The 23,443-nt window shown below is 48.7% G+C and overlaps 1 protein-coding gene across 1 annotated transcript in view; it reads left to right on the top strand.

The window, feature by feature from the left end:
- Positions 1-16,850, top strand: part of LOC108157125 (neuronal growth regulator 1) — a 49,715-nt gene extending 32,865 nt beyond the window's left edge. Inside the window, exons 3-11 of the mRNA XM_017289017.2 lie at positions 8,289-8,441; positions 10,707-10,907; positions 10,967-11,088; positions 12,483-12,633; positions 12,864-12,961; positions 13,301-13,422; positions 14,036-14,216; positions 15,048-15,221; positions 15,374-16,850. Of these exons, the coding sequence (XP_017144506.1) occupies positions 8,289-8,441; positions 10,707-10,907; positions 10,967-11,088; positions 12,483-12,633; positions 12,864-12,961; positions 13,301-13,422; positions 14,036-14,216; positions 15,048-15,221; positions 15,374-15,598 (1,427 nt within the window). The 3' untranslated portion in view covers positions 15,599-16,850. The remainder of the gene's footprint in view (positions 1-8,288; positions 8,442-10,706; positions 10,908-10,966; positions 11,089-12,482; positions 12,634-12,863; positions 12,962-13,300; positions 13,423-14,035; positions 14,217-15,047; positions 15,222-15,373) is intronic.
- The last annotated feature ends 6,593 nt before the right edge of the window (positions 16,851-23,443 follow it).

Here is a 23,443-nt window from a genome sequence, read left to right as displayed (position 1 = left end):
TGCGCTGCCGCGATAAGCTTTGCAAAGAGAGCGGTGCTTTGTCGCTCTCTCACCGAAATGCGTCGCCTAATCTGGTGGTTGTTGTTATTGCGAGACAGACGCGTTCAATCGTGCTCTATCGAAAGCACGAAGCGCAGGTAAAAAAGGTGTCAGCTCGGGTCAGTGAGAGAGAAAAAAGATCGGCTGTGCTTTCTGCAGTGAAAAAAAGGTGCCGTGGGTTATTTGCGTTTCAATTGGGTATCTTTTGTTCTAAACATTATCCAAGCGCAACAAATTTGTTGTTAAATATATTCTAGTCTTGTTCAAGAAAAATCGAAATAATTGCATGAAAATTCATACAAAGAAATGCCAAGAAATTGGTATTCTTTAAATATTTGTAATATAAGAGCATACATATGTATATTGTTTGTTGGCTGGAAAATATCATTGAACATATTATTAATTACTTACAAAAGTCAACATTCATTCTCTGATGCCTTTTGTGGTTTTATTTATTTGCAGGTAAGTCCGGGCTGTAAAAGGAGCAAAAAGAGGCGTTTATTGTTTGAAAATGGAGGGAAAATAAAATTATTTAAACAGAGGGAAACGCCTCAAACAAGCTTCCTATTAAAAATGCAATAAATTCCAACAGAAACACACACACACACATAATATATATATGTACGTGTCTGGCTGGATTCGGTGTGTTTGACAGGCAATCCATAAAAAATGCAACGCCCCCGACGGCAGGCGGTAGGCGGCAGGCAGGATGGAGTCTGGAAAATGTTTTCAAACTAATTCCTGGCCAAATGCATGAGAAACTAATCACGAATGCAGCCACAGATACATCCATAGAGAAAGGAAGATTGGCAGTTCTGATTCAATTATAATTGCCAGCCCCAGCCCCAGCCTCAGCCCCATTCCAGAGGCCATATTAAAGGCACTAAAGCGAAAATCAATAAAAATTTATTCCATGTCACTCGTGTCTCGAGTCTGCAGGATCCTGCGGTCTGGCACAGTTTTCAATTTCATTTTCTATCCAGGAGGCGACGTGGAGGCTCCTTCCTTCCTTCCTTCTGCTGCCGGATTATACCCGGCCGTTTCTTTTTATTTTCCGCTCGGATTTTGCTGCAACGACTTGCAGCGGCCTCCACTCGTGTGCACAGCTTTTTTCCGTTTCCGGGGCAGACAACATTTTCTTGGCCTCCCCCTACGACCTCCTTTCCATTGATTTTGGGTCTCCTTTTTTTTGTGTGTGGGTTTCGAAATTAAAATAATTAGAAAGAGGATTGTCGAAGGACCCTGCTCGCACTGTCACTTTGGGGGGGGGATTAAGGACTCCCCAGACGATACATTGACACATATCACAGATCCAAAGTCCTGCCTGGTCCTTGCATAATTGATTTGCAAATATGCTCAAGGAGACAAGGACAAAAAAGTACTGCCCAAAAAGGAAATATATTCATGCATACATAAGCAGAGAATTTGATTTTCCAGGGGGGGGGGGGTCCTGGCCGGCTCTGTCGGCCTGTGCTCTGGGGACAGGGCCATTAAATTTGGCTTAAATATGAAATAACACAGACAGAGCACCCAGCCCACCCCTGGCCACCCCCGCCCACTCCTGCCTGCCGCCCAGAGTCTGTCAAGTGTTTATCTTTCAAATTGAAGCAGACCTAAGACCCGGACCCGAGAAATTTCTGCTTGATTTATGCCCAGAAAATGAAACCACAAGCAACCCTGCCCCGTTGTCCTTGCAGGATGTTGAAAAATTGTTGCCCAATTTGTCCTGGCTGCGTGTGGATGCACTTCCACATGCCTCCACACATTTGCTGCCACTTAAACAAGCCTGGTCCGGACAATTTACGGCTCTCTCCTCCGGCCGGACATTGCAGCCAGCCTCTGTTTGTCCCCCCCCCCTAATCCTGGGAGCGACTGCCAACCAAACTCATTAACATTTTCCCAACAAACGAACCACAAATTATCCTGTTTAATTTATTTTCAAACTAAAAAAAAAAAGAGAGACGGACGGATAGACGAAGAGACAGCGAAAACATGGCCAAATAAATGGGCAGAAATAAGCGCCAGGCAAAAGTAAAAGGCAAACATTAGTTAGCTGAAAATTGGCCAGAACCGCTGCACTACGGTGGAGTCTCTGTCGCTGTCCCTCTCCCTGTCAAGGCCCCTAACCATGGCCCTAACCATGGCCATAACCATGGCCCTAACCATGGCCCTAACCATGGCCATAACCATGGCCCTAACCATGGCCCTAACCCTGCCCCAGTCCCAGGCCCAGTCCTTCTCCTGGTCACTGTGCCTCTCCCTGTCACTGTCCCTCTCCCTGTCACTGTCCCTCTCCCTGTCTCTGCCCCTATCTCTGGCCCTAACCCTGCCCCAGTCCCAGGCCCAACTCCTGCCCCAGTCCCTGTCCCTCTCCCTGTCCCTCTTTCCGTCCCCAGTCCCTGTCCCTGGTCACCGCCCTCTCCCCCCCTCTAGGGACGTGTACCTACCACATTCCCGGTTTTTTTTTGATTAAATGCACGTAATTATCCAAACGCCCGTAATCGGGCTAATAGTGAAAATGCGGCCAAAACGATTCGAAACGAGTGCTCTTTAAAGCCTTTTTACAAAGTTCTTTGGGTATTTATTTATTCGTATCTATCAAAATGTGTGGGAGTGCCTCAGTGGGCGGGGCAGGGGGCGGAGACGGTCCTTTGTTTGCTTTTCGGCTGACCCTCATAATAAAATAATAAGACTTGCGACGGGGGGCGGGCAAACATTTGCATTTTGGCCTCAGAAGGCACAGCCGTTAACACAAATATGAGATGGCCAATAAGGCGTGAAGGGAGGGGCCCGTGCACTTTAGGCCTTTTTCTGTGAAAATTTCGAGTGCATTTTCGATTTCTAGACCCCCGAAGGCCAGCCTGGACCATAATTAGGCGGGAGGGGCCAAATGGAGTGTCCTAAACCCGCCTTAAAGCCAGTGCCATAATGTTGCCATTTAATTTGTCAGTCGGTTAAACAGGGCCGGAAGCCCAAATCTGATACATGAAATTCGTAGATATCGCCAGGAAATAAAACAAAACGATCGCAGTAGCGAAAATCAAATTGAAATTCTCTTCTCTTGGCGTCCAGGAAGCAGCGTCCGACCAGCAAAGGGCCCCATAAAACGTGGCCAAGAGCCAACAGCCAACAGCCAAGAGCCTAGGGCCCGGACAGGAACTGGACATGCGGCGCGGAAATGTCTTGTACAAAAAGTACAAATGCTCCACGACAGTCCAGAAAAGTTCAAAGACGACAAAGGACGCGAGGAAGTGGCAGAAGAGAGAGAGGAAAAAAAAGAAAATGAAAATTGAATGGCCACGCTCGGTTGGGTTCTCTCCCTCGCTCTCTCTTTGGGCCAGGAAGATGGCCATTATACTTTATGCAAATCTTGTGGCAGCTTTAACAAGCCAGGACCGGGCCCAGAACGCTGGTTGCCCCCAAAAGCCGCAGCAAGCAGCCGCAGCTCTACGCATTTTAATTTAATTAATTTAAATTCTTAATGTGATATCTTATGCCCTGCACAGGGCCTCTAACTATGTGGCCCCGCACTATGTATTTTTCTATTTTTTTCTCGACTTTTCTGCTGGCACTGCAATTGCTTAATGTTTTGTGAAACCATTTTGAGGCCTTGCAGGAGGCTTTTTTCCAAGCAATTGACACTGGAATGGTCTAACAATTTAAATGGGCACAAAAGGGGGGAAAGGCGGGGATTTTTCTGTAAATTATTAGTCGAAAATCCTGTCAATAGGCGCCCTCTCAAGAGTTTGATTTAAGGCCTGTAAGGGCTGTATCCTAAGCCACTATTTCCGGTCTTTCGCCATTTCTGGCCTGGCTTTTTCGGGCATTTACGAAAACATAAACTCCCGATCAAGGGGGCTCGTCACGTTTGCCGTTTTAATATTTTTATTGGGGGGTTCTCTTTAAGCCACTGTTTACCCTCGATGGCCCGCAAGGGTGCGAAAGGGTTGAACCACCCCGCTTTTTTGCCGCCTCAGCGATTTGGGGAGTATTGTTTTTTATGATTTAATTTAAAGGGTTTTGTCGTGCCTGAAATATAAATAACCAAGGAGCTGCCAGGACAAGGCAATAAAACAATTTACGAGTCGCATCCCGGCATCAAATAGGGGCACGGGGCACGGGGCACGGGGCACGAGCTCACACGCTTATTACGCATACGCCGAGTGCACCGTCAACAAGCGTAAATCAAACGTGGCTCTCACGGCTCGAACTGCGAATGCAAATTGAGAAACTGTCAGCAAACAGGAGCAACCAACAGACAGGCAGTAAGGATGCAGGATGCAGGATGCAGGTTGGAGGTTGGTGAGGGGGCAAAGTGCAGCGCCTGCTAAGTGCAAACGTAAACGAAAAATAGCTCGAAAAAATAGCATTTCGCTTGTGGATTTATTTGGCATTTCAAAATTTAATGCGCTGGGTGTGGCACAAAAGGGGGGGGCACACACTGGTTCCAATAATGTTATGCAAATGATATGTGCATAAAAGTCAAGCCGGATTCTGACAGCAAGAGGCCACGCCCAGCAATGCAAATGGGCGATGGGACGATGGGACGGTGGGGGGGGTGGGGCGTTGGAGCGGATGAGCGGATTTGCGGTGGCTCCGAGTCACTGTCGTTGGAGAATGTGTGGCAGCTTTCACATGTGAAACCAGTTAGAAAGATGAATAGATTGACTATCGACAAGCGCAAGGGATTGACAGGTTTACGCCCAGCGCGAGGCAACAAGAGGAGGAGGAGGAGGAGCAGGAGGAGTAACAGAAGGAGGAGGAGGAGGAGCAGGAGCAGACCGTGGAGGAGCAAGAGGAGAAGGTGGACGAGGAGGTGCAGGAGGAGGAGGAGCAGACCGTGGAGGAGCAGACTGTGGAGGAGCAGTAGGACTAGAAGGAGGAGCACAACGAGCAGCAGTAGTACCTGCCAAAGGACCACCATGAAGTACAGCTAGATGATGCTGGCATTTGCATATTTCGGGTGTCAAATGGTGGGGTGGCGGTGCGGGGTGGGGTCCGGGGACAGGTGGGTAAATGCCATTCGCTGCTTGAATGACATTTCACTCGCACTCGCGTTTTTTTTTTTGTCCCACCATGGAAATTGCTCGGGAATTGCCATGCCGATGCAGCACAAAGCGGCACGTCCTTCACACGTTCCACCTTTCGCTGGAGAGGACTCTGATAAATGCACTTGCCACCGCGGGAGTCAAGCGGGTTACATCCCGCCAGCTGCATCTAATGTGCGTCTTCGGGTGCGCTCAAATTGCAGGCAATCAAAATGAATTGGCCACAGAGAGAGAGAAAGCAGAGCTTTAAGCCAACACTGGGTGGGGTAGGGGGGTGGCGGGTGGTGCCTCTGGCTAACACTCGACACCCGTAAATAATTTGCATGCATTAAATATGCAACAAAGCAAAAGCAAAAGCAAAAGCAAAAGAGCACAAAATGCAATATGCTGGCGAGCATGCGGATGCCGTTGCAGGTGTGGCAATGAGGCCCGCGGCAGCCCCGCCATATGGAAATGGGAATCTCGGCTAACAAGAAGCCACCGCCGTAGCCGAAACACGAAAGGAAAAGCGAGAGCACAAAATGTAATGAACAATCCCGCAGAAAACTAAACTTTCTTTTGGGGTTTTTGTTGGCTGTCTCTATGCATATTTTAAAATGCATTGAAATGCAGATAGCACACGTGTGGTGCACCCCCACCCCCCCTGCCCCCCAGTAAACACTAAACAAAGCATCTCCCGGGGATACCCTTTGCCCATCCGATGGTCCTTCTGGGCCAGAGGACCCCACACTTGCGACACGTGGCAGAAGTTTTAATGAAACAAACTGCGGTGGCTGCCACACGAGCGAATGCTGCCACCACGCAACGGAAATGAGAAATGTGCGGGCGAGTGCAACAAATTCAGAGCCCCCCAAATGGAGCACATTCTAGCATATTTCAGTCGTTCAGGCGACAAGTGCCACCGAAACTGATTCCGAATGCCTCAAATCTAGTGCATCGAAATCGAATCGAGGCCTCCCCCACAGAACTGAGGCCGGCGCTTGTCAGGGGGGCAGATACTTGAGAGCCTGTGTTTGTGCAACATTGTTGACGGTCCCCGCAACGCATTGTCGCTGCCAGCAAGAACATGCCCCAACCGCCTCATGGAGTGGCAGTGGCGGCGTGTGTTTGTGCAGCAGATAAATTATTTAAGCAACAAACTGCGCTTTTCGCACCACTTGCCATTCGATCAGGTGCAGGGGGATGTGTGCCACAATCGAGGCAGCTGCAGATGGAAATCAATCAGCATTAAAACGAGCTAGAGTCCCGTGTACCCTGGGTATCAGCAGAATAACGAAGATGTGCGTGTGAGCAGTCTGGCCAGGGTATCCCAACGTTCGACCCTCAAATGCCTTGCTGTTCAAATTGAGTTTATTGTGTGGCAGCGGGGCAGCGGGGCAGCGGGGCAGCCGGTTGCGGTAAGCAGACGATGCACTCACTCACTGGCAGTTACTCACACAACCGCAGAGCTGTATGCTATATGCATTTTTGATGTAAGTGCTCCTCTACGGCTGTGTGTGTGTTGTGTGTGTGTGTGCTGGCGGCTCATGTGACACAGTTTCGCGACAGTGCAGTGCGAGGACACCGAAACCATTCGCGCTCATTTTTCATCGCCGACAGAGAGAAAGTGTTCGGCGCGGAAGTGGCGAAAGTTTTTGCCATGCCACACGACTAGCTCTCAACGTGAGAGTGTATATGTGCGTGTGTGTGTGTGTGCACGAGTGTGGTGTGGCATTTAAGAACACTTCGCGTTGAGCTCTCGCGCCTTTAAGTATGCAACATTATTGCGCGTTGGTCGAGAGACAACGAATAAAGTTCGTCGTTCCATCGAAGCCCGCACGCAGTTTTAATGCAATTTTGTGCATACTTTGAAACCAGTTTGAAATTGTTTAATGCGCCCACAACCCCCCCAGACCCCCACAAAACCAAGGCTTACGCACACACGAACACCTCTTCCTTCGAGGACGAAGTGGTTTGCATGTTAAATGCATTTCAAGCCAGCAATTTAAGGCCAACTGCAGTTTTTGGCCATTCGAGAAATATGTGCCAGCGCCTCGGACATGTGCCACTTGGGGCACACAATTTTTGCATAAAATTCATGTGCAAAACTCTAATTTCGGAACCCGGACCCAGGCCGGACCCAGGCCGGACCCTGGCCGGAGTGCATATCGCGCCAGAGTCCCCAAAAAACCTACGAAATATTTATGCATGGTGAGATATTAACGCCGGGGGGCAGCCACCCAGCCAGCCAGCCCGGCTCGTATTTCGACAGCCAGTCCGGGGCATAAAAGAGATTTAAAATGGCCTGCCAGGCACTCGGCAGGACACTTTTTACGGCCCCTACTGTGTGTGTGTGTGTGCGCAGGACTGGACTCTGAGGCAGGGATTGGGGTTGAGATTGGGACCCCAGCTCTAAAACTTAAAGTTCATTTAGCTGCGAAATTTCCACAATTTTACACAAGCCTGCACTCTGGCCCCAAACTCTCAGAGAGAGCGAGGGAGAGGGAGAGAGAGGGAGAGAGTGGACCAGCATTAAAGTCGCACCAATTTGGCGCTGCTTCCTTTGTTGTAGTCCTGGGCGCTTGCACCATAAAATGATGATCTGCGAAAATGTCCTTTTATGTCTGTTGGACGCTAAGGACCTGTAAAAGTGTCTCTTAAGAATGTAGCTGCCAGGAGGCCAGGAGGGTGGAGAGAGGGTGGACACAGCCCACCTGCTGGTGGCGTGGCACGTAGTGCGGAGGGGGCGGGCGCTGCGTCTGGTTGCCATAAAAGATAAAACGAAAGTGCAGCCAGCAGCCAGCAGGGCGACCTTTGGCCTGTTTGCTGATGCTGCCGTTTACCAGCTTTTGGGGCAGCAGCTCCTTGGGGGCGTTTGGGGCACAACAAGCTGCAGACCAAATTTGTTACGCTGCTCTTGCTCGAGACACCAGCGTTTTCGGGGGGCATGCCCCTTGCAGGCATTTGCCATGCTTCGCTGCGCTCATTTGTCGCCAAAAGCCAACAATGGCCAACGATGCCCCAAGGACACCACCGACAGTGCGTTGCCACCACAGGCACCCCCCTAACGCCTGGGAGCCCTGAACCGCCACCGTATAGGCGTTAAGGACAACATTTTTATGCTAATTGAAAGCCATCGATATCGGGAGGGGCGTCTAAGGATACCATAAACATAACTCAAGCTCATGTTTCTCTCTCTCTCTTTCTCTCTCTTTCTTACAGGCAGCAACAGCCGCTCGATGAGCAACGTGCAACAATCGGCGGCCGCCCCCTCATCGCTGACCGCCTCGCTGCCGCGCTTCCTCTCACGCGGCCACACCTACCGCGCCGTTGTGGGCGACACACTCGTCCTGCCCTGCCAGGTGGAGAATCTGGGTGAGTCCTGCCGATGGTTTAGTATAATTAATCCCGCCAGCTAAATTTGATCCAAAGCCGACAAAAATAATAATATCAGCAGCAGGCAGCCCCCAAAAATTATGCAAAATACATGCAAATATGTTTAGCCAGAATGTCATTTCACATAAATTTAATTTACAACAGCCAGGGGGAGGAGGGGGGGGGCGAGGGGCCAGAAACAGCTGTCAGCAGATTGTCGCAAAAATATGCAACCTCACACATGTGCGTATTGGCAGCAAATAAATTAGCCTGATTAAGGCCAGGGGGGGAGGGGAATCCAATGGACCATTCTGGCGAAAATGGGGTATTTCCCCCAACGATTTGAAGGAGGAGAAGCAGGCCAGTGCAAGGCCAGCCTTGGCTCTTCCTGGAGTCCTTGGACAACTGGCAAACAGCTCACCTGTCAAGGAGCTGAGACTTCAATCAATTAAAGGCCACAATATTTGCTCCGTCTAAACACAGCCCCTAATGGTGGGCCGCCTTCTGGGTGGGGCTGTGTTCGACCCACTTTCAGGGGGCTGCAGAGGCAACTGCTGTTGACATGCCAATAAATAAAATGCAATTAACCGTTCGCTGCAGCCAAATGAAAATAAATTGCACATCGATGGCAGTGCGACGACAGTGGCAGATTGACAGCAGTCAAAGGTCACAGATAGCAGCGCCGTACACGGCGAAAAAAAAACATACAAAGAAAGCCCCACAAACAGCAATTCCTGGCCACAATCGAGTGCTGTTTTGCGCGCCGTGTAGCTTGTTTTTCCGAGTCAAAAGTATTTTTCAATTAATTGGAACGACATTAAACTGCAATGATTTCCCATTAACGCCTGATGTTGCCTGTCGCTGATTTTCAATCCCTGCCAAAAACACATCCATTTCTGGGGGCTTAAAGCCCGCCGAAGCCTCATCAATGGCGGCATTTGCTGGCCCCCCGATTGCACTCTGCTCTGGTTTTATTTCTGGCTTTCAGCGAGGTCAAGCAGTAGGTGGAAAAGCCCTTAATCCAATAAAAGAAATTAAGTATCAAATGGTCTACGAACACTGACGAATACGTATACGCCGTGGTGTCGCTTAAGGTTTTAAATTGGCTTTTCATTGGTCCAAGGTATTGACTTACCAAATAGGGGAAAAGGGGTTGAAAGGGTTAAGTAATGCCCCCCGTATCTGTGCTGGGGGCAGCCCTGTGTTGGCCAATACAAATTCATACATTGACGAGCTATAAAATGAAATTTTTATTGCTGCCAGTCCGACCGCTATTAGACCCCCCCCACCCACACACACACAGACAATCATCATGCCACAAAATGCCCCGGCAATTGCTGTGTAAGACTCCAGCCGATTCAATAATAATCGAACCCAATAAAACGATGATTGCGTGTGGGTTGGTTTCGTTTTGTGGGCAGGATACGAGTGGTTTACTTTAACTTTTGGGGGGGGTGCCTACGGGGGCTTATGGTATTTGCATTTGGCGTGGCAGTGGGCTCTGTTTTCCTTTTGTTCTGTTAATAACCGGAAGGAAATCGGCACACACGGCACACGGCCCACTGAGCACACTCTCATTTCTCATTACGAGTGCGGCATCCATAATGCAACGCGCTTTAAGCTGTGATTATTTAATGGCCGGCTTGTCAGCTGCCGCCCGACCCCCCCGGGCCAAAAGGTTGCAGAAATGAAAACATTTCATTAAAATTGTATATTCGAATGCCACCCCCACCGCCCCCTCTGGCCGTCATCGTCCTTGTGTCGTGTGTTTACACAGCTCTGATTTTGGTTTAACGGCACGTATACGTAATATGACCATGCGGCGCTTTTCCACGTATTCGTTGTGTTTTTTTTAACATTTCCATAATAAATACAAGTTCATAAATTTGTTCAAGAGAACAGCCATCAAATAAATAAACATATTATACGCCACTTAATCGCATTGTGCCGTTTTTCTTTCCTTTTCTTTACTTTTATTATTATTTTTTTTGTGGGCTAAGAAAAGAATAAAATATGCAAAGAATAATGCCCGTAACATCTGCAAAATTATGTCATTTATATGAGCAAACATACTAAAAAATAGATGAAAACAGAAGCCCCAGCCACAGGGACACAGGGAGGGTCCTGGAGGGTCCTGGAGATGGATAGAAAGATACACATGTATCTGTGTGTGTGTTTTTGTGTAGAGAAAACTATTTCCAGGCCCTGGAAAGCAGACACATCTTGCCTCACTTTCTCCCTCTCTCTCTCTCTCTCTTTCCTCAGGCAACTTTGTGCTGTTGTGGCGACGTGGAACAAATGTGCTCACTGCCTCCAACATAATGGTCACCCGGGATGAGCGCGTAAGACTGATAGATGGCTATAATTTAGAGATATCCGATTTGGAGCCGCAAGATGCCGGGGATTATGTTTGTCAAATCAGTGACAAAATAAATCGTGATCAAGTGCATACTGTGGAGATATTGGGTGAGTACACAGCCCCCCCCCCTTGCGTATTTATTAATAACCCCCATTCCACCCTCCAGTGCCGCCCAGCGTTCGAGCCATACCCACATCCGGCCAGCTGCAGGCCCGCAAGGGCGGACCCATCACCCTGGAGTGCAAGGGATCTGGCAATCCGGTGCCCACCATCTACTGGACCAAAAAGGTGGGTTGTACTACTTTCACCTTTCACTTTCAATGGTATTTTTAAGGGCTTTAATCGCCCCCCAGACTGTGTTTAAACAGCGACTTCTTGGACTGAGAAAATGCCTTTTTCTAGGAAGAAAATCGGGGAGTGAAAGTATGATGCCACATCTCTGAAACATTCCATTCCCAGGGCGGCACAAAGTGAAATGATAAATTGTTTGGCAGCATGTGGCATGCGGCCGTAATGGGAGGCAATTATGAATTCAACAAACACATAATTTTACGCATGAGCCCACAAAGGGATCACATATTTGCCAGCCATTCAAAGTGGGTCAAAATGGTTGCAGGAGGGAGTCCGGGGGGGGACTTGTATGACTTGCAAATGCCAATGCGAGCTGGCAATTAGTTTTCGCTGCTAATTTTCGAGGAGTCCATCAACACAGGGCAACAGGGTCTGATTCTGGCATTCATTCGGAATCATTTGGGTGCCAACATGAGGGATACACACTAAATCACTGTCAATGCCACACAGTATGCAAACAAGCCGGGACCAGACCGAATACTCGACTCGAACCTGCAGTCAAATTGTAATTAATGCGATTTATAGACCCAGAGACAGAGGCAGGGACAGAGACAGAGCCAGAGACAGGACCAGAGACAGGGCCAGAGACAGAGACAGAGGCAGGACCAGGACCAGGACCAGAGACAGAGACAGAGCCAGAGCCAGGACCAGTCGCAGGACCCAGTTCCCAGGCCACTGGCAAACAGAAAGTGACCCAGTGTCCCTGTCAGTGTCACTTCAACAGATCGAACCTTTGCGGAAACCGAAACGGAGGGCAGGTCAAACTTTCAATAAAGCAAGTGTCGTAGCAGGCACTCCACATGGGAGAGGGGGGGGAGTCGGAGTCGTATCTTCATTTCGGTAAGAGTTCCGTTTGCATTACTGCACTTTGGCGCATTTGACATTTCCGTTCGATTTGTTTGTCTGCATGCAGGCAGGGGATTCCCCGCCCCAAAGACACTGCCAAGTTGTATGTCATTTCATTTTCCATTCCGTTCCGTTTCAATCTATCCTCGAGTTCTGGCGCTTCCGCTGCTGCTGTCAGAGCCCGAGCGTGTGTTCAGGTTGACACGTGCCACCCTTGGGGGCACAGCAAGTCGGTTGCCAAAGAAAAGACGCTCTGCTATTGGGACACAGTCCCCTCCCCTCCTCGATGGCTGTGTTTACAACCAGTTTTGCATGCTCCACATCCAATATTTGAGCGCAACTTGACTTTTGGCTACACAGCACCGCCCTTCCACCTCTGCCCTTTGCCCCTGCCACCGCCCTGTGCATTGGGGGAGCGTCCTTTTTCTCTTCTCTTACTTGTTGTGACTAAATCTTTTCTACTCTCTCTCCGCCTCCTTTTCCAGAGCGGCGCTAACAAGTCGACGGCCCGTATCGGCGACGGCCCCATCCTGACGCTGGAGAAGCTGGAGCGCCAGCAGGCGGGCGTCTATCAGTGCACCGCCGACAACGGCGTGGGCGATCCAGTCACCGTCGACATGCGTCTGGATGTGCTCTGTAAGTATCCTGCCACCCATCAATCATGGCGGAAGGTCCCTTATGTCTCGTAAATCAGTGGCAGCAAAAGGCACAGCTACCGAGATGCATGCCACACAAAGCAGCGAGTCTTAGCGACTGTATATAAATTGATTTTTGACTGTAATCAGATTGCCGCTTTCATGTGCTAAATTCTTTTCTCTCTTTCTCTCTCTGCCTCTCCGACGGATGCCTTTGTCTGTGCCGCACAGATCCACCGGATATACAAGTGGAAAAGTCCTGGATACACTCGGGCGAGGGCTTCGAGGCGAAACTCGTTTGCATTGTCTACGCTGATCCAGTCGCAACGGTTTGTTGGCTCTTTGAATGCATTCCATTCCGTTCCCATTGTATCCAGCAGATAGTTTTTGTTATTTTCGTGGATTTTTAGATTATTACGATTACCCCCCCCAGTCCCCCACTGTAGCCCCACCCTTGCCCGTTTTATGCAAGAACTTTGTTTTCAGGTCACCTTTTTTTTCTGGCGTTTTTTTTCGTTATCCTTTCTCGTATCCCATCCCGTTCTGTTCTGTTTCTGTCATGTTTTGTGCTGGGCTTTCTTTTTGCTGTGGCAAATTAATGCCATTTTTCGTTTCTTGTGGGTCGAATTTGGAGCTAAATTTATTAGTTGTCCTTCGTACTGCTGCAGGTATCCTGGTACCAGAACTCATTTCCGATACAAACGACCGATAGACGAATCATGAACACCAGAGGCAATCGACACACACTCACCATACGCCACATCCAGCAGGAGGACTTTGGCAACTACAGGTGAGTGCCACTCAAGGAAAGAGAGGGAGTAGAGGGGCGTGCCCACACACAGAGCCTGAGCCAGAGCGTTGATTTAGTCAATTTGGTAACTTTTGCTACAACTTATTTCACTTTCTGGCAGCCACCGAGAGCCACTGAGCGGTTCAAAGTTCCCTCCGTTGACTGGAATCAGTCCGTTGCTTTATTTGCTATATGCTTCACAGACCCACGTCCAGCCAAGGGGGAATTGTCCCCCCCCCCTCTGTCACTCCCTGGGTCTGGGCGTCCATTTTGCGGACAAACAAGTTTTCCACATCAATGTCAATCTGTCTGAAACATATTAAAGAAGCGGAAGTTTCGCCATGTTGACACAACATTTCATGCACAAAGTTTTAGTGGGGGGTTGCCCCCCCCTGCCACCCCCTCCACCTGGGCCCACCCACAGTGAGTGGCTTTTGTGCACACGACGTGTCGACGTGTTGGGATTAGTTGAGTCGACTTGCCGCACAGCCCCACAGATCGATGTTCCACAGGGCGTATGGGTAATGCAGAATTAAAAGGAAATTAGTTTTTTTTTTTTTTACTCACTACTGGTACTCCTCCTAACTCGAATTCCCGTTCCTCCCCCTTTCAGCTGCGTGGCCGACAACTCTTTGGGACGTTCCCGCAAGTACATGGAGCTGTCGGGCCGCCCCGGACCCGCCGAGTTCTACTCGCCCAAGTGGGGCCGCTCGCCGGACAGCTACAATCTGACATGGAAAATCGATAGCTACCCGCCGCTGGAGGAGGTGCGTCTGCTCTACCGTCGTGTGCTGGTAAGTGCGGATACAATATCAATTAATTAACCGTGAAATATGCACAAAAATCCAAGCCCGTCTCACATCTAGACAATGCCGCAGATGTGGCAGGGAGGGGCGGGACGGGGCGGGGCAGGTAACCTGATGCCCTGCCACATGGTTGCGGTGCACTAATGAAGCACGTGATTAAAATAATATTCTGTGCGATGAAATGTCTCGGGAACCCATGGAAATAGAAGCAAATGGCGGCAATTATGAGGGAAATAAAGAAAAAGGGAGGCGGGGGCGGGGACAGAGTCGAAGGCAGAGTCGAAGGCACAGTCGGAGGCACATTCAAAAGCAGCATCTGCCTTTGGGTGGCGGCCCACAGACAAAAGTGATTTTTAATATCAACGAAAAATGTCGCTTAATTGCAACTTGTGGCTACAACGGTAGCAATGGAGCTGGGGGCGGAGGGGAGGTGGCTTCATGAGCCGCAACAAATTTAATGAGATTTTTCACTTACGCGCTCTTGGCGATGAATGTCATCCACCGGCCCCGCCCCGCCCCACCCCGCCCCGCCCTCGTACTCTTGCTCGGCAGCCCTGAAGTGCAATTATGGCTGGATATTGGAGTGGAGGGCGTGGCAGGTCGATGCTTAATTGATGATGTCCCTGTCATAACTGCAAGGAGCAACGAGATGGGTCATTGGTTCGCCAGGCAGGGGCAGGGGGGGGAAGCCTGTAGTCGGGTTTCTGCGGCAGGACATGAAATTAATTAAGGAATCAAAGGAAAACTGTCGAATGGTAGAGTCTGACACTTAATTTGCTTCTCTCCTTGTCTCCTTCTCTCGTTTTCCATCCCGTATAGATGAACGATACCTTCCAGCAGCCGGGCAGGTGGCACGACTTTATACTCACACCCGAACACCGGCCGGCCTCGGAACCCCTGACACACATCATGTCCTACACCATTAAGAATCTGTATCCTGGGGCTTACTACGAGGCGATTGTGCAGGCCAAGAACCGCTACGGCTGGAACGAGGTGAGTCCCAAACGCCCACACGCCCACACCCCGGACACAGTTCGACACTCTGTCTAAATTGGACGCCACGGGGCGGCTACTTAATCTTGATTTTGTGTACTGAACGACTGACGACGCTTTTCTTGCACTTTGACCCCCCCCATCCATTGCAGGTCAGCGATATATTTCAATTTATCGTGGCCAGCAACAGCCTGGACATTGCCCCCGAGGACGCCGAGGTGGTGGCCAGCTCCAAGTCGCGCAGCAACAGCGGAGCCATCAGCAGCCTACAAGGCCCACTGCCCCAGTGCCTGCTCCTGCACATGGCCCTGCTGCTGGCCCTGGCCTTGAGTAATTGTCAGTACGATAGGCGTCGACTGGGCCTGGGCCTGGGCTAAGCGACCGCAGAGCAAAATAGCAACGCAATGCCACAAACGGGGCAGAGGCCAGAGAATGACTTGATTTTGGTTGGAATTTGTACATCTTTTTGGATTGACTAACCCGCTAATGGTATTCCCCTCCCCGCCCCCACAACAACTACAGCAAGCTAACCAAAGAGCAAGAACCCAAAGAAAAGGAAACCAAAAATAAACCCACATGTAAATACTATTTTGAAAAGAGTTTTGTCCACGATTTAATTAGCACACATACTCGTACATTATATGGCAAAGGAAAATGGGAAATGGAGCAAAGGAAAATGCGAGTCAAGAAGGCAAAAAGCCCCCCCATGATAGCCATTATAGCCACGTAAGCCAATCGAAAATAGGTCATGTAAATATTAAGAGCATTAGATATCTGAATGTGAATGAACTACATTTTACTCTGCATAAAGAAACGTGTATGTAAAGTTAAGCAAAACATTATATAGTGATATTATTTAAAGCATAAATAATAAATATCGGAATACTCACTCGAACACATGGCCCCCCCCGCCCCCACAAGTCCTGTGTTTGTTGTTCATTTTTGCCTGTATTTTAGCCTGTAAGTGCACCAGTAAGCCAGCAAAACACACAGAAGATTGGCAACAAATAGAGTGTTTTTTCGATGTAAACTAGAACTTAAGCAAACAAAAAACCCAAAAAGAAAAATACAATGTTGTACCACCAAAACTAAAAAACTAGGCTAATACTTTGCTCCCCCGTAAATACAATAGAATTTACCATAGAATACTCGTATTTGAATGTGAATTTTTGGAATATTTGTGACTCGTGACAGCAGAGCAGGCCCTGTAAATACATGAGGAATACTTATTGAGCAAGCATTTTATCAGCTTATGCACCTGTACATTCTAGCCTGCCACCCCCCAACACCCACCCCCCCAAAAAAAAAACCAAAGCGTTACAATTTATCTACATAAATGTGTATGTGTGTGTGTACCTAAACATAGCCAGAAGAAAGGATTAACCATTACCATTACCACAGATACAATGTACGAGTCCCACACTCACATAGATACACAGACAAGAGCAAAGATTTAGAGAGCAAGAACAGGGCGCCTTCTGGGGAGCCTGTTCCTTAACGGAGAGTTCATTAATTACTAACTACTTAGTACTACAACTACAACTACGATGCTAATTGTATGATTAAAGCGCATAAGAAAACCCTCAAATATTCAACAAATTAAAATAAAGCATTAGATGTAAAACTAAACTCGGCTCCAAATTGGTTTCATTTCCACTCCACATTCGACGGGGTCCCAAGTAGGGGGGGGGTAAATGTTGCAATTGCCGGACCGGGAAACTTTCTCAACAATTTACCAGAGAGAACGTTTTTAATATATAATCGTCAATGGCACTCGCGTCCAGGCCCAAGGACCTGCCCAGGACCTGCTCAGGACCTGCTTAGGACCTGCTCAGGGACGTTTTTCCAATATTTTTTCATCGTTCGAACTAAGGACATTACCTCGAGCACTTCTAAGCTCTTCTTGCCAGCTGACCAGTGGACCAGGGACACAGAGGACTCGCAGGACTCGCAGGACATTGGGACAGGCGGCATACGTGCCCGGCTTAAATTATTAAAACTTTTGCATTTCGTAAAAGTTTATGCATGAAATTTCATGGGGCGCACAAAACTCCTTGAGCTGCGTTTTTATACAGCGTCGAGTGGCATCAACGTTGGGGGCGGCGGCGGAGGCGGAGACGGAAGCCAGGCAAAAATTTTCTACCAATGCAAGTTGCATTTAGAACGGAACGGAACGGAACGAAGCGGATGCCCCCGGATGCCGTTGCCAGTTACAAGTTGCCACTGCCGCTCCTGATGGTATTTGCATGTTGCAAGAAAGCAATGCGTCGTGTGGGAGTGGCAGGCACAAACTTAGTGACCATTATGCATGCAAGTCTCAATATATTTCACATGAATTTTAATGAAATTTGTGTCGTTGAACTGGCCTGCCCCAAGGAGCACTCCTGTGGTGGGTCCTGCCCTGTCCTGCCCCGTCCACTGGAAATTTTGTGCAAATCATATCGCATAATTGGAAAGCCACAAGCGACTATTGCCAGCTATTTGCATTACGGAGAGGGAAGCTCGGTGGGGGCCCTGGGACAAGTTTTTGGCGCATATTAATTAGCTCGTTTATCATCTGAACACTTTTCCGACAGCCAGGCCAGGCCAGGCCAGGCCAGCCCCGTGCTCGAACTCCTACTCGAAGCAATGTAAAATTAATTAAGTTGCGCCACAAGGAAACTTTTCCGGCGCCTCTGTTGCACATGGAACCGAATGCAATTGGTATTCATTTCAAATGGATCCGGCATCAGTTGAGGCAGAAGCAATAAAAAAACTGCTGCCAAAAGAAACTGTTAACTAACGAAAATGAAATCATAATTAATATTGGTGGAATCGGCAAAGTGCAGAGCTGCCCCACCCTGCCAATCCTTCGCAGACAGGACGAGTCAGTCAGGCAAGCAGGCGTCAAGGCGAGCAAGATTCAAACTTTTATAATTAAAATTTTGCAGCTCCAGTATTTTCAGTGATTTTTTTCCAGGCAAATCATAAAGCTACATGGAGCCAAGAAGGTGGGCGGTGAGGGGGCAGTGGGGGCGTGGCGAAACTTTGCCGTTCGAGTGCGAATTAAATTAATTTTCAACTGATTTGATTTCTCGCAAAAGCTATTGCTAAAATGTAAGTTTCTGGCCATTGCCAATGGAAAAGTTGTCCCCGTCCGATACCATTTTTGTGTGGAGAATGCGAGCGAATTAAATTAACAAAGACAGAGACAAAAGGGAAGGAATTTCATATGTTGTGCGGACAAAACAAAAGGCAAAGGCAAAGGGCACCGCAAGAGAGGAGCCAGCCAGGATGCGTTGCCTGGCCAACGCACAATAACTCAATGAAATGGGGCCCAGAGACGGGAGACGGGTGACGGGGGCTGTGACCAAACAAATTTACATAATTCCTGAGTCGCCCTGCTTTAAGGGGGGGGCGGGGCTGGTCGTCTGATATTTATGGAGGGCAGCTTAATGGCGGTTTAAAACGGAAAAATCGCTCTCGAACCACTCGGAGATACACGGATACACAGCGCCATAGCACACACTCGCACACGAGCATTATGCTAAAACAAATCTACATAATTTAGGAGTAGGCCGCCGCCAACAACAACAAAAAATAGCAACAGCCGTAGCTGTGGGGCCTCCACGCCTGTCATTGCCGCACAAATCAAAAGGCAGGCGGGCGGCCAGGCAGGCAGGATCTCCTTTGGAGAAAATTATTTGCGGATGCTAAGAAAAATTTGTACATCAATCGATTTTGTTTGATTTTTTTTTTTCTCTGGCTGTGGCTGCCACTTCCATTTCTCTGTTGAGTTGGCCACAAGAGATTTGCATAATTCATGGCGCTGATGGCTGGTGAGGATTCCAGGATGGGCCTCTTCGCCGAGTGCTGGGTGGAGCTGGGGGTGGCTGAGTTGTTCGATGGAGCGGGCATGTGTCTGCCTGATTGCTTTGAGTGGCTCATTTCGCACAGCCTGCCCTGCCCCACCGAGTGCTGCTGCTGCTGCTGTGCGGTGCGAGGGGTAAATTGGAAAAGTATGTCTAAGGCCGACACCCTCCGCCCCCAACGACGAATCCTGTTCTGTTGTGGCATCCGAGCCGTATAATTTTCGCCTTGGCCTGCGTGTGGCACGTGAGTGGAGCATGTAGTTTTTTAATCAACTTGCAACATGCAAAACCAATGACAGTTCCAGTGGCTGTCGACTGACGACTGCGTGCCGGGGACCTCCGTTAGCCCAAAAAGAAAAACCATCCAAAAGCAAACAAGTTATGCCGTCAATTTCAATTTATATTCTAATGACATATTGTTCCAGCCATTGTCAATTTTTGTTGCGCGTGTCACCGAAACGGAAACCGAAGTCGTGGCAGTGGAGATGGAAATGGAGACGGCGATGACGATGGCGAAATTTAAAAACAATTTTCAAAACTTGCCCCAGAGAGAGATTCGTATTATGTTTAACTCATTTTCATAAAGCACTGTGCTGGGGTGGGAGGGGGCCGGGGCGCGGGCGCGGGCAGGCTGAAATTATAATGCGAAAACAGCAACAGCGGCGACACCAAAGCGCGACAAAGTTCAGGCAGAACAAAAGTTTATCTCGTACTTTGTTTGCATACACAAAGCCCGAACGAAGAAGAAGCTCTGCTCCGCTCTGCTCTCCGCGGTTCTGCTCTGCTCTGTCCCGCTCTGCTGTGCTCTGCTCTGCTTCGCTCTGCCCTGCTCTGTCCCGCTCTGCTCTGCTCTGCTCTCCTCTGCTCTGCTCTGTCCCGTTCTGGTGTGCCCTGCTGTGCTTCGCTCTGCTCTGTCCCGCTCTGCTCTGCTCTGCTCGGTTCAGCTTCGCTCTCCTCTGCTTCCGCTCTGCCCTGCTCTGTTCTGTTCTGGCAATCGTTGCATGAAATTCAGCGCAGGAATATGCCACGGAAACACTGCTTTGCGGTGGCTGGCTGCCATCCATCCCGTCTCTGGGATAGAAACAATGACGCCCCCCAGGGCTGAGCGTCGAGTGCTGAATGCCGTGTGCCGTCTGCCGTCTGCCGTGTGCCGTGTGCCGGGCGTTGAGCGATTTCTTTTCATAAAGATAAATGCCAGAAAGTTGAGGCTGGCTGCAGCAGTGTGGAAGTCGTACTGCAATCTGCCGCCGCTACAGGAGCTTCTGGACGAACCTCTGCTCCCCCCCTCCCCCCGTTAAAGTAAAGCTTAGTTCGTCTGCCTCGGGCTTTGTTAAAGCTTCTCTCTGTCGCCGTCGCCGTCGCCGTCTCTCTCGCTACTGCACGGCATTAACTCGGCCATGTAAAATAATTTACGGCGCTGCATTGCAAATGACATTGACTTTATACTTTTGCAGCTTTTGTACCCTGTACTTGTACGAGAGAAGGAAGGCTTCGACTGTTGAGAGCTCTACATTTTCTACAAACTGGCTGTGGGTATCTTATAGTCGGTAGGTCCCCTTCAGGGCTCTCTCTAGTTCATATTTCATGTGGGCAGAGTTCGGCTTTCCCTCGCGCTGCGTCACGCTCGCTTCCGCGGCATCGCCTGTGTGGTGCACATTTCGTCGTATGTTGCATGCCGTCCAGCCTGCTGCTGCCGAGAGCTGGGCCAATTGACCAATGGCTGCTTATCAGGCGAGAACATGGTTCTATGGAATTTCATTAGGCTTCACCTCCCCCTTACCACCGCCACTCACCCACGCCGGCGTACCCCCTCCGCCGCTGTTCTACTGCCTGGTTAATGGTCGGTTGTTGGCCTTTTTTATTACCGCATTGTTCGTTGTCGTTGTCGTTGTCGCAACAGCCCGCGTTGGCTAATGGCGTTAGTTCGTTAGCCAAGCGATAAGATTGCCAGCCGAAAGGGGGTCCGGTTCACAGAACAGGGAGGGAAAGGCATCCCCATCTCCCAATCTGGCGGCAAGAAGCTCTTTAATTATGAGCAGTTGTTAAGCAGTCCTTTAGAACATGAGTACCCTAACCCTAACCCTCACCCAAGCCCATCCCGTAGTCCCCTTAACGATACCCCGATACGATATCTTCCCTCAACCGATACTCTAGTCAGTGACCCATGTGACCTGTAATTGTAAGTTATGAAAATCTACTTGATTCTTGGACAGTTAAAACCATTTGTAGAACCAATTCAAAGAAAATGTAACAGGAACGAAGGACGCACGTAAAGCCTATTACTCTGTTGATTCACGCCCACGGGAAATAATTCCAGCAGGCCCCCCTGGAGCAAATATCCTTGATCCTTGGTCCCTGGTAAGAAATGCATTAGATCAAGGAAGCTATTCTGAACACAGGAAGCCATCGCACGCCTAGATCGGGCGCTTATTTTTGTTGTTGTACAACAATATGCCTCAAAATCGATTGGCAGGACTCTCCCAATCACGGAGAGATATGCCACGTCCAGATCGGCTTCCGTATAGCAGAGCTATAACATACAGAAGAAACCAGTATTTTAATTACTCGCAAATCCCAATCTTTGGAAGGCTACATCTCAGACAAATAGGGCCAGATCGGTGAAGGACCTAGTCTCCCAGGACCGCGAGGATCCAGACTGTCGAACGGCATCAAAATCTCGACTTCGAAAATCAGGCCGATTTTTGGCAAATTTAATGATGTAACCATCATGATTTTTTGCGAAAATCGTGAGAAAATTTATGTCCTTTCTTCTGGCGGCAGTCGACTGGCAGGACTCTCCCGATCACGGAAAGGCATGCCACGCCCAGATCGGTCCATAAATAGTCGAGATACAGCCAAAAATAATGAGTGAAAATCGGTCATTTTGGTTGCAAGTTGAGGATTGTTGTTGCACAACAACAAAAATCGATGGAGAAAATTGGGTTTTTCTAATTTTAGATGTAGAACAATAAAAAACAGCAACAGACTACAACAAGCCAGTTTTGCTTGATTGTTTTCTCCGCTATTTCTGGCCAGATCAGTGTGATGGCTTCCTGTGATCGACCCGACCTAACGGAGCTCCTATCAAGGATCCAAAATATTTTTCCCAATCAAACATTTCAGTATTAATATATTTCTTTTATTATTCGACAAAGGAATTAAAATAATCCTTAACTAACTTATTTATATCTTAAATAATAATAAAAAAAAAAACAAAAAATTACAAAATCATATATGAAATAGCTGGTCCGGTGGAGATCAACCACAAAGGGTGCATGGGTCCTTAGGCTCCTTGCAGGCGTACTCAAGCCAATCCTACTAATCAGGTCGGTGCAATCGCTGTTGTCCAGTAAGAATTTATAGATAAAGATCTGAGCAGCAAGAGTCCTTCCATCCTAGAGGGAGGAGAGATGCACGAGGCGAAACCTGCGGACTTTCTGGATGCCAGGATGGGCTACAGCTTAAAAACGCGTAAGTAAATCAGTATATAATTTTGGACATATTTTAAAATATATCTTCCTTCACAGAGGACTTATGTAAGCCACGCTTTACCTCAAACCGAGTCGTATCCGATTTGACCCCGCCACACGGAGTCCTATCCAAGCATTAGCGAGGCGCATTCGGGTCAGACCGAGTCCTAACCCAGCCAGACATAAGCATATCCCAGCAGGACAGAAGCGCACCCCAAGCAATATCGAAACCTAACAAGCCATCGTCATCCTTCGACCTGGCCATCGACAACAAGGGTTCTGTCTATGGCATCCAAAGGAGGCGCTACGCGGACTACTAGACTCTAAATAGATCTCGTTGTTGTTAGATTTAAGGATATACAAATAAGGATGTAGATAGTAGATACAAATGCTTTCCACGTGTTCATTTATTTACACTATGCTAAGTTGCGATGAATAAAACGATTGAAAAATAATCCTTGCTGTGTCCTGTATGGGGGTAGCTATCCTGCTTACAAAAAGGGGTGGCAGGTTCAGATCGGTTCACTAATAGCGGAGAAAAATAAATATTTTTGATTGGGGAAAATGTCCTTGATCCTTGATAAGGACTCCAATAAATCAAGGACATTTTTCGATCACAGGAAGACGTCGGACTCCTAGATCGGCCCACAAATAGCCGAGAAAACTGCATATCTGCGTTTAGGGTTGTTGGGGAGTCCTTACCCAAGGATTAAGGACATTTTTCTTATCACGGCGGGCCATGGCGCGTCCCGATCGGGCCACAAATAATAGAGAAAACAAGATATATATGTCCGGAGAAAATATCCTCGATCCTGGGTCCTTGAAAAGGACTGTATTAGAACAAGGAAGCTATTACGAGCACAGGAAGCCGTCGCGCGTTCCGATCGCATAACAAATGGTG

Source organism: Drosophila miranda, chromosome 2 (genome assembly GCF_003369915.1).
Source record: "Drosophila miranda strain MSH22 chromosome 2, D.miranda_PacBio2.1, whole genome shotgun sequence".
Lineage (NCBI taxonomy): Eukaryota > Metazoa > Arthropoda > Insecta > Diptera > Drosophilidae > Drosophila > Drosophila miranda.
The sequence above is the reverse complement of the archived record's forward strand: the minus strand, read 5'-3'. Positions and strand labels throughout refer to the sequence as shown.